The sequence below is a fragment of the Malania oleifera genome, chromosome 1 (assembly GCF_029873635.1).
Source record: "Malania oleifera isolate guangnan ecotype guangnan chromosome 1, ASM2987363v1, whole genome shotgun sequence".
NCBI classification, from domain to species: domain Eukaryota; kingdom Viridiplantae; phylum Streptophyta; class Magnoliopsida; order Santalales; family Ximeniaceae; genus Malania; species Malania oleifera.
Genome location: NC_080417.1, coordinates 89,462,748 through 89,474,929, shown reverse-complemented (window position 1 = coordinate 89,474,929; position 12,182 = coordinate 89,462,748). Strand labels below are relative to the sequence as shown.

Genomic DNA, 12,182 nt, shown 5'->3' with positions numbered 1-12,182 from the left:
AATTTTTAGCCATCACTAAAACTGTGGAACCCCCTCTTTTTTTGTGACAGTGGTCATACAGTTTCCTGCTTGCTAGCAGCTCAAAAAATTTGTGGCCACTGCATGTGTCTCGTGAACCGACTGGGACAAATTAAAAAGTGTCTCTCCGCCCCCAGTTGCAATTCCACGCCAACTAAGGAACAAACTCTCAATAAATACCCTCGTCTTCATTCATTTACTCTTCATGCCTCCCCAAATAAACTTTCTTCTTTTATTATTGTGTGGTGGAAAGGAAAATTTTACTGCATTTGGTTTCGGGTTGACTGGTTTTTGCATGAAACGCATTAAGAGGCTTGGTGGCCGGGTCGCTGTTTTGGGAAAGTTGAGAAGCTGTAATTTCCTTTTCTAGGACAAGTAGATGTGAAAAAGGAGTACATTTTAACAGAGAATATATTTACGAAAGCCGAAATTGTTCATATAAAAGGCAAGCCAACCCATGCATAAAGTCATTCTTATAAATACATACATATGCCCAGAACTCAAAGACGAGTAGTTCTTCAAGAGGGAAGTGAATATGAAGAGTTTCAAAATGTCCTGGTTTCTTATATTGCTCATTCTCAGCTTCACATTTAATCCTTCAGAAGCCAACAATGATCACGAGAAGCTTCCATCTGCTGCTGTTGTTGGTACGGTTTACTGTGACACATGCTCCCAGCAGGGCTTCTCCAGGACAAGCCACTTCATTTCAGGTTCCTTTGTGCATTGAACGTCTAAATTTCTTTCATTCAAATTTTTGTTCATTTGGGTTTCAAATATTTCAATCTGATGAACTGAAACACAAACACTGCATGGGAATCTGGGATTTGGTTATTGTGCAGGTGCCACTGTAGCAGTAGAATGCAGAGATGGGAGTTCATCAAAGCCAAGCTTTTGGAAGGAAGCAAAAACAAACGAGCATGGAGATTTCAAGGTCCAGCTGCCAATCTCAGTGGGCAAAAGCGCCAAGAAGCTCAAGGACTGTGCTGTCAAACTCATCAGCAGCAGCGAGACAGACTGTGCTGTGGCCTCCTCTGCAACTTCGTCTTCCCTGCGTCTCAAGTCATGGAAGGAAGGAACCCACGTTTTCTCTGCTGGATATTTAACCTTCAAGCCTCTGAAACAGCCAAATATGTGTCACCAAAACCCAAGCCGCCATGGATCCAAAACCCTAAACTCCAGGAAAGCTGTAATTCCAGAAATACCTGCCATTAATCTAAGCCCTCTTCCCCTGATTCCCGGCCTTCCAGTACCATTACCATACCTCCCTCCTCTACCACCGCTAGAGCCTGACCTCCTCTTCCCGCCGCTGCTCCCGCCGCTCTTCCCGTCGCCGCCGCCGTCCATCGGGATTCCGCTGCCCCCGAACCCATTTCAGCCACCGCCAATTCTGCCCCCCATACCGTTTCAGCCTCCGGCACCGCCGGCATTTCAATTGCCACCAATCATACCACCGATACCGGGTTTTATTCCTCCGTCCTCGCCGCCGCCGCCGGCGTTCCCGATTCCTCTGCCTCCGATCTTTTCACCTCCACCTGGCCTTCCAGGCATTCCGGGGATTCCACCAATCTTTTCACCTCCACCAGGGATTCCGGGCATTCCCCCGGCTTCTTCTTCTTCTTCTTCATTTTCATCCGCAGAGAAAACGTCTCCTTGATCGAGCAGAGCCCATCTATATATGTAAAATTCTGTAATAAGTGCTAGTCGTTTCATATAGCTGTTTTTTTATTTTTATTTTTTTTTTCAATCTTCTTTGATAGGTTGCAGTTATGGCAGAAAAATGAGGTTAGATGCATGTGCTCTGGAGTGGTATAGCATAATACTATGGGTTGTGATAGTGATGAGTGTAGGCCCCAAATTATTGTACCTGGAATAATGCTTGCTTGTGGTTTATTGATGTGAGAGTTATTATAATTGAATTTAGTTTGATAAACATCAATTGGGCTGTTTTCCCTTATCAACAATATAAAGCTTAAGGTGCTGATTTTTGGAGTTCTTATACTCAAATATGTTGGGGATGGAAGGTATACATTTAAATTTTGATTTGTGACCGAAGACTTGTTTGAAATTGGTGTATTTTCCAAGAAGGGGGATGAATTGAAATTTTAAAACTTTTTCTTAAGTTAAATTAGATATCAGTAATACACAACTTAAGATCTTTCTAAGCATATACCAATTGTGCAAATAAAAATAATATGCAAAAATTAAATTATACGCAACATTCACAATATATCAGATATAACATGTTGAAAATTAAAACTAAAGTTGATGGTGGCACCAAAATTTGACGGAATTTGACTGCAGCAGCTCCACCAACTCCAACCCACTATTAGTGAATTGCAGTGGAGAGTAGGCAACCTACCTTCACCAACTAACCTACTTATTTGAATTTAATCCTATCTATCTCCATCCTTTGCTATAAATTGATGTGTGTGTGTGTGTAATCTAAGGTGTCGTGTAGAGAGAGACATTAACCAGTGAGAAGAGAGATTTGTGTATTTTGAATTCCTCTGTAATTTTTCAAATTGAAATTAATTGTTTTGCAAATGAGTATAATTCCTCACTAAGTTTCAATCACAACCAGTGACTAAGTCCCCTCTACCCTTCAGTGGTATTAGAGCATCTAGGTTTGCTGAAATTCGCCAAATCGAGACGAACAGAGGGAAATTCGATTTTTTTTCCAAGATTTGAAGTTGCCCAAAATCCAAAATTGAGCATACCATTCTGAAATTCATGTTGAGATGATTCTAAAGGTGAAAACCGTGCTTCAAATGGAGTCTGAAAGATCCCACACGTGCTCTCACGCGCCAACAGACGAAACAACGTCCTCCACATGCACCACACACGTCGGCGAGGATCTTGGCCGCCAACGCCACGCCCTTTACGTGCCCACACGAGTCTTCTTCGCTTGGCTGGTGAGATCTGACCCTACGCCCGATCTGTGACCCGACCCAGCAACCAGCAACCCGGAAATGGACTCGCGCGGACGACTCGACCCGGCTGACAGACCCGCATCCAATTGAGGACACGCGGCATGCCCAAAAGTTGCCATGTGGCCCTAACGGTAATCACTCATGCCGTTATCTTCATTAACGTCCGTTATGTTAAATCGATCCAGTCAAACCGGTTCATAATTATTTTTTGGCCGATTTAGTGATTTTTAAACTAGTTCTTTGCAACCCAAAATATGTTCCTAAAGTTTTTCGACCTTTGGAACACATTAGTGGCATCATATTTGCCAAAATCAATCTCCATCACTCTGTTTTTGATATATTAAACCCGATGACGAATGGTGCTACCCAAGCAGTCATTCCTAAGTTGACACAGGAGAATTATGACAACTGATCTATTCAAATGAGAGCCCTTCTAGGTGCTCAGGATGTCATGAATATTGTTGAAGATGGGTACAGAGAAAGCCCATCAAAAGAAGTCGAAACAACTATGTCTGACGTTCAAAGAACGATCTTGCGAGCAGATCAAAACAAGAATTGGAAGGCAAAATCCATAATCTACCAAGGCTTTGATGAGGCCACGTTCGAAATCATCGCCTCCGCCAAAACATCCAAAGAAGTTTGGGTCTCTCTCCATCGAACACACAAAGGTGTAGACAAAGTGAAGAAGATTCATCTTTAAACATTGTGAGGTGATTTCGAATCCTTAAGAATGAAATCTACTGAATCTATTGTCAATTACTATACATGAGTTATGGTAGTATCAAACCAATTGAGAAGAAATGGAGAGACACTCAACGACGAGAGAATTTGTAAAAAAAAAAATTGCGATCTTTGGACCTAAAACTTGATTATATCGCGATGACCATGGAAGAAACAAAATATTTGGAAACCATGTCTGTAGAAGAACTTGTGGGCTCACTCTAAGCCTATAAGTAGAAATTCAACAAAAGGAGTGATGATAAAGCACTAGAGCAAGCCCTCCAAACGAAGTTGTCCCTTACTACAGATAGATACGACAAAGGGGGGACGTCCAAGCGAGGAAGAGGATGAGGCTGAGGATCTCATGGAAGAAATTATGGAAATTTTGACTCTAGAGAAGGTGGCAGAGGCGTAAGAGGTCCCATTAGAGAATGACGCAATCAACATAACTATATCCCACGAGGTATAGGACAAAGAAGAAGAGGGCGATACAATAACCATCTGAACATAGACAAGAGAAACATTCAGTGCTAAACCTTCCACAAGTACGAACACTGTCGTGTTGAGAGCAGAGGTAATCCCCAAAATCATGAAGTAAATGAAAATACTAACTTTGCAGAGAAAGAGAAAGGCGAAGGAAAATCGTTGATGTTGATGGCACACAATTCAACCCACCAAGACCAAAATGTTTGGTACCTTAACTTTGGAGCCAGCAATCACATAATTGGTAGAAAGAACTTATTTAATGAACTTGATGAGAAAGTTTAGGGAGAGATACCATTTGGTGATCTCTCTAAAGTCCCAATTCGAGGAAAGGGAAATGTTCTAATCAAGAGGACGGATGGAGACCATGCTTTTATCTCCAACGTGTACTATGTGCCAACCATGAAGACTAATACACTTAATCTCGGATAGCTTGTGGAGAAAGGTTATCGAATTAGCCTTAAAGATAAGCAAATGTTGATAACTGATGCTCAAGGTAAGCTCGTTACTCGAATACAAATGGGAAAGAATCAAATGTTTCCGCTCACCATTCAACGTGATATGCCAAGGTATTTGAGTGCAATCATCAAAGACTGGCTATGGCATCTCAAGTACGGACATCTGAATTTTGAAAGTTTGAAATAGTTGGGAAGCAAAAAGATGGTGAAAGGCTTACCCAACATCTACCACCCAAATGTGATATGTGAAAGCTGTGTTTTGAGCAAACAACATATAAATTGCTTTGGAAAGCAAGCCAACTAGAGATTTACCATGCTGCTCCAGCTAGTTCACACAAACATGTATGGTCCATTGAGGTTGTTTTCAAATGGACAGAACCGATACTTCTTCACCTTCATTGACGATTATAGTAGGAAGACTTGGGTCTACTCCAGAAAAGGAAGTCAGAGGTGTTCGACAAGTTTAAAGAGTTCAGAACTCATGTGGGGCAACAAAATGGCTATCGCATTAAGTCACTCTGATCAGATCAAGGAGGAGAGTACAAGGACGAAGCTTTCATGGAATTCCTTAGGCAACAAGGGATTCAAAAATAGTTCACGCTGACCTACACTCCCTAGTTGAATGGTGTAGTTGAGAGGAAGAACCGCACGATCCTTAACATGGACAGGAGCATGTTAAAAGATAAGAATGTGCCCAAGAGTTTTTGGGCAGAAGCATTATCATGTGCAGTTTATCTGCTTAGTAGGTGCCCTATGAAAAGTCTTGATACAAAGACGCCACATGAAGCCTGGAGTACTCACAAGTCCAGTGTGAGTCATCTTAGAGTGTTTGGCTCCATAGCCTACGCCAAGATCCCAGAGGCAAGAAGGACAAAGTTGAAAGATAAAGGAGAGAAATATATCCTTGTTGGATATGGCGATAGCACCATGGTATATTGACTATACAATCCCATCAGTAAGAAAGTTATTCATAGTAGGGATGTCATTTTTGAAGAAAATGAATCCTCGAATTTGGACCAGGTTGAATCTTCCAAAGATGCAAAATTGACGCTTGAAGGAGAAGAACCCACACAGACAAGAGAAGTGGCTATCGAGTTACAAGTTCCCGAGCTGCAAACACCTCCACATGGTTCACCATAGAGGAATGAATCTCCATCACTAATTGAGCGTGAAATCTCAAACATGAAGCCTAGAGGAGCTTGAAATCTAGTTGACTTGTATGAAACTACAGAACCAATAGAAGAGTATGTTACACTATATTGTCTATTGTTAACTAACAACCCGGTTAGCTTTGAGGAGGCTAACAAAGAAGACAAATGGAGAAAAGCGAGATGAGGAGATTCAATCCATCGAGAAGAACAAGACTTGGGAGTTGACAAATCTCTCGAAGGGACACGAAACTGTTGGTGTGAAATGGGTCTACAAGACCAAGAAGAACGCTCAAGAAGAAGGTCAGAGATACAAAGCAAGACTTTTCTCCAAAGTCTACAAGTAAAAATAAGGGATTGATTATGGAGACATCTTTGCCCCGGTTGCCAGGTTTAAAATTATTAGATTACTAATTTCACTATTAGCACAAAATGGATGGACGATTTACTAGTTGGACGTGAAATCAGTATTTCTGAACGGTTTTCTGGAAGAAGAGTTCTATATCGGTTAACCACCTGGATATGTGAAGAAGGGAAAAGAAGATAGAGTGTACAAGCTGAAGAAAGCACTCTATGGTTTGAAGCAAGAACCTCGTGTGTGGAACATGTGGATTGATGACTACTTCTAAAAGAACGGATTTGAGAAATGTCCCTACGAACATGCGCTATACACGAAGATGGAGACAGACGAAAGCATGTTGATTGCCTACCTATATGTTGATGATCTAATTTTCACAGGCAACAACCCAGAGATGTTTGCCACTTTCAAAAGGAAGCATGGTCAAAGAATTCGAAATGATAGATATTGGTCAGATGGCTCATTTCCTGGGCATAGAAGTCATGCAAAGCGAGGAGGGAATCTTCATCTCCCAGATCCACTATGAAAAAGAAGTACTGAAGAAGTTTGGGATGCACAAATGCAATCATGTAACAACTCTAGTTGAAACAGGATTGGAATTGAGAAAGAATGAGATGTTGACCTTACATACTTCAAAAGTCTAGTTGGAAGCTTGAGGTATTTGATGTGCACTAGACCAGACATACTCTATGGAGTTGGACTTGTCGACGGGTACATGGAGGCTCCTTACTAGTACCATCTGAATGCAGCAAAGAGGATACTCCACTATGTCAAGGGTACCATCACCGATGGTATATTTTATTCATCAAGAGGTGATTGCAAACTTATTGGCTATTCAAATAGAGATTAAGGAAGAGATTTTGATGAAAGAAAAAACATGACTGGATTTACATTCTTCATGGGAGATACAACATTTACATGGGCATCGAAGAAGCAACTCATCGTAACACTATCATCATGTGAAGCTGGGTATGTTTTTGCTAGTTCAATTGTTTGTCATGGTATATGGATTAAGAATGTACTGAAATATCTGAGATTTCTTCAAAATAACCCCAAAAAAGTCTACACTGACAGCCGATCAACGATTGTATTTACGAAGAATCCAGTATTCTATGAAAGAAGCAAACATATTGAGAATCAATATCATTTTATCAGGGAGCATGTCAAGAAGAAAGAAGTGAAGCTAATATCTTGCAGAACACATGATCAAATTGTTGATATTTTCACGAAGCCGCTCAGGCATGATATTTTTGCAAGACTAAAGACAATGCTTAGAATAACAAAGCCACGAGAGTCAAGTTTAAGGGGAAGATGTTGAAGATTAAAACTAAACTTGATGATGCACTACAAAAAAATTGGTTTTTAGTGACCAAATTATTAGTGAAGGATTCAAATTCATCACTAATAGTAAGGTATTAGTGGCGGTTTTAGTAACCGTTACTAATACGACACTATTAGTGACGAAATTGAATTTGTCACTAATAATTTCGTCACTAAAAATATAAAAAAATATCGCGCGAAAATATTTTTCGAGCATAAATTATCCCGCGATAATATTAGTGATGATTTCTGTGGTATTAGTGACAAATTTAATTCGTCACTAAAAGATAAACATTAGTGACGATTAAATAATCGTCACTACTATTATTTAAAAAAAAATTAAAAAAAATTTAGTTCAGAATATTAATAACGAATTTACAAATTCGTCACTATTGGTCCCTTATTAGTGATGGATATGAGAACCGTCACTAATACTTCCCTTTTTAAAGAAAAAAGAAAAAACTTTAAGTTTAGAGTATTAGTGACGAATTTACAAATTCGTTACTATTGGTCCCTTATTAGTGATGGTTTTGAGAACCGTCACTAATACTTCCATTTTTTTAAATAAATAAAAAATTTTAGTTCAGAATATTAATGACGAATTTGTAAATTCGTCACTATTGGTATCTTATTAGTGACGAATTTAAAAACGTCACTAATACTTCCCTTTTCTTTAAAAAAATAAAAAACTTTAAATTCAGAGTATTAGTGATGAATTTACAAATTCATTACTATTATTCTCTCATTAGTGACAGATTTGAGAACTATCACTAATACTTTTCTTTTTAAAAAAAAATAAAAAAAATTTAGTTCAGAGTATTAGAGACGAATTTACAAATTCGTCACTATTGGTCTCCTATTAGTGACGGATATGAGAACCGTCACAAATACTCCCCTTTAAAAAAAAAAAGAAAAAACTTTAAGTTCAGAGTATTACTGACAAATTTACAAATTCGTCACTATTGGTCCCTTATTAGTGACGAATTTGAGACCTTATTAGTGACGGATTTGAGAACTGTCACTAATACTTTCATTTTTTTAAATATATAAAAAATTTTAGTTCAGAGTATTAATGACGAATTTGTAAATTCGTCACTATTGGTCCCTTATTAGTGATGAATTTAAAAATCATCACTAATACTTCCCTTTTCTTTAAAAAAATAAAACACTTTAAGTTTAGAGTATTAGTGACGAATTTACAAATTCGTCACTATTATTCTCTCATTAATGACAGATTTGGGAATCGTCATTAATACTTTCCTTTTAAAAAAAAAAATAAAAAATTTTAAGTTCAGAATATTAGTGACGAATTTATAAATTCGTCACTATTGTTCCCTTATTAGTGACGAATTTAAGAACCATCATTAATACTTTTATTTTTTAAAAAAAATAAAAAACTTTAAATTCAGAGTATTAATAATGAATTTATAAATCAAAAACTTTAAGTTCAAAATATTAGTAACGATTTTACAATTCGCCACTAATAATTAGTAATTAGTAATGATTTAAAAACCATCGCAAAAACCTGAGCTAAACCTGAGCTAATAATTACTAATTAGTAATTAGTAATGATTTCATATCCATGTTACTTGTCAACATCAGCTGGTCCAGTCATGGGAATCTTATATGTATCTACAGCAAAGCTTGCATTTTGTAGTGACAATCCTCTTTCTTATAAAGATGGCGATCAAACTGAATGGAGCTACTACAAGGTATATATCCTCAAGCCCTACTAGCATATGTAATTTTAATCAAAATGATTGTTGTGTGAAAGAATATGTGTAACTGTGAGATTTATTTATTTGTTCATTTCAAACTCGATGAGGTTCATTGCAGTCATTAGTGATGGTTCATTTCTATTGTTGATTCATAATTCTTGTGAGGAACTTCGAAAAAATTGGCTTGCCATTTGATGATCATTTCCTCCATTTGAGGGCAGCACAAGTAAGGTTGAATTCTTCAAGAAGTGAAGTCATGAAGAATTTTCTGGATGTTCACTACCATTATTATCTTAGCCGTCAGAGTGATGAAAATTTGGCATCTTTAGTATGACATAAAATCAATCTCAGCATGATAAGATTCCACAAACTTGTAACACTCATGGCTTAATCTTTACCCTATTCCACATGATTGTGTTTGTGTGATGCATGGTTATTTTTCTGAGAAAATTTTTGGGCCATTGTCTGGTGGGAATAGAAGTTCCCTGATCTCGTCCATTAATGATTGAGGCTCATGAAACTAGAATTCTTCTGAATTTTTGTGCTATACTAGCATTAACTAATGTGAGAATGTACTACATGTCTGCTTTTACAATGAGTGTACTACATCTGGGTGTTGATGGGCAGAAGAGACTTGTATGTCCCAGCGCGAGGCCTTTGTTGAGCTGGTCATTGGTCTAAAGAACTACCTATACAATAATCAAGTCATTTATATTTAATGCTTTGAAAGTGAGGCAATTGCATGACTTTGTCCCAACCTTTAATTTGCGAAGTGCAAAGGGCATTTATGAACAAAATGGCAGAACAGAATGGAACTACTGTTTTCTATCCAAATCTTTTATTAATTTGCAAAGTGCCTGGGACATACTGTTGCCACAATCTTTATTGCTGATGAAATTTTGTTCATATCCTTTATCTGGAGCTTTACCTATTAATAGCCACTGTAAATTCATTTATCAAACCAGACCTCCTTTTTAGTGAGAATGAAATTATGATCTGAATATGATTGATGTATTTACTGTTTATGCTTTAGTAAAAAGCAGCGGGTATGTGTTTATATTTTGGGAACATCTTTCTGATTTACAAATCTGCACTGATTTGTTGGAAGAGCAACTTTGTTATCCCTGCCTTCTTCTTTTATTTTTTATTTTCTATGTCTAAAAGCATATTATTTATTTCTTTGTGAATTTTTAATTAATTATCTTGGGAGTTTGATTATTATAAAAAGCAACTACTGAATTATGTATATGATAAACATGTGGGGTCACAAATTATGCTTGTCGTCTCTTATTTGTGCATGTCATAGGGCTTTTCTTTTTAATAGAAAAAAGAAAATTTATTAAGAAACATGAGAATTATGCTGAGGAGACTATTAAGCCCTATTACATTAAGAAACAAGAGAATTATCCTCAGCATAATAACAGCAAACATCAAGAAAACAAAGCCATCCAATCCTGCTGAGAGTCTAAGAACCCAACAAAATTTAAATCCTAAAGAAGATTTTTTTTTTTTTTTTAAGAGATCAAACCGAACTTTAACAATAAAAAAATAACCCAAGCAAAAATTAACTCTAATGATAATATTAATTAAGAAGAGAAAGAAAATATATTAACTTTAGTAATAATATCCAAACAAGATTTAAAAGTTAAAACTTTAATCACTATTTAGAAGAGAGAGAGAGAGAGAGAGAATAAGCAAGTTAGGGGTGGACTACAAAGTTGATTTTTATGCTGTCTCTTTTCTGAAAGATACTAAAGTGGTTCATGAGTTGAAAGATTATCTCCAAAGTAACTCTTCCCCCCGTCTTTTTTTTTTCTCTTCTTCTTTCTTTTAGATTCAATGTTCATCTGTTTATTTATTTATAGTTTTATATGGTATTCTCATTTATTAATTCTAAAATTTTACACACTTTGTCCATAGGCTGCAATGCAGATATCCATGTAATTGTGAAAATTGAAAGTGTAGACTCCATACAAAATCTTCATTCAATAATTTTTGCATATGATGGGTTAGTTTTCAATATTTTTAAAGGGTTTCCATATTGTTTATTATTTACTCAATTAATATTTGGAAAAAGTAATGCACATATGTGTGAACAATCCGTTCTCTATTTTATTTCTTTAGCTTTGTTTTCTTAACAAGAGTTTTTACAATATTCATACTAAACTTGTTTAGTAAAGGAGGGGCAAAAATTAGCTTGATGCAGTTCTCTTTTCATAGTATAACTGCGCATCAAATTGGTGTATCCTCCCAACTTATGAGTTCCTTAAATAGCCATTTTCGTTGCCATTTTCTTCAATGAGTTGGGAGCTCATTAAGATTTTCATGACTGCATTTTTAATGTTTTCATTCAAACTATTGGGAAGCAGCTCGAGCACACAACAAGAGCTTATTGTGCATTCTTTTGCATTCAAAATGTCCTTATATATCCTTTTTATTGGTGAATAATATTTTGTATCCTTTATTCACCTATAAGTTACTTGCTGACTGTGTAATGTATAGTTATTTAGACAATGTAGTTTGTATATCTGTTGGACTTGGGCCATTGGGCTGGATTATTGACTTGGAGGATAAAACAATTTGAAGTAATAATTGTGAGTATAAAAGCCTCAAGGTATTGGGGGTGCTGGGTTCACTGAGAACCTGGTAACATTTTAAGGGGATTTTATCATACAAAGATAGCAACTCATTTTATTTTACACAAAGAGACCATTGTAATTTTAAAATAGGTATTGGCACTTTCCTAGAATGCCTGTTAGTTCTTTCTCTTCTTCTTTTCCTTTTTGTTGTTTCTCTTTCATTATTATTTGAAAAAAAAAAACTTTTATAGGATAAAATCATAAAATCAGTGAATATCACACACACACACACAATGCATTGGAAGAGGATTGGGAGCAAAACAAATGCATATTTGAAAACAATGAATGGTGTATTTTTTTTCCCATATGATGATTGATAAGGCTTATATATATCACTGTGCTATGGTTGTAGTGCTTGTTTGTGTTGGTTTGATATTTTGAGCCATGTTG

The 12,182-nt window shown here is 36.7% G+C and overlaps 1 protein-coding gene across 1 annotated transcript; it reads left to right on the top strand.

The window, feature by feature from the left end:
* Nucleotides 1-224: 224 nt before the first annotated feature.
* On the top strand, nucleotides 225-1,954 carry LOC131166246 (pollen-specific leucine-rich repeat extensin-like protein 4). Its single transcript, XM_058124601.1, has 2 exons — nucleotides 225-728; nucleotides 858-1,954. The coding sequence occupies exons 1-2, from the start codon at nucleotides 554-556 to the stop codon at nucleotides 1,670-1,672; spliced, it is 990 nt and encodes a 329-aa protein (XP_057980584.1). The 5' UTR covers nucleotides 225-553; the 3' UTR covers nucleotides 1,673-1,954.
* Nucleotides 1,955-12,182: the final 10,228 nt, after the last annotated feature.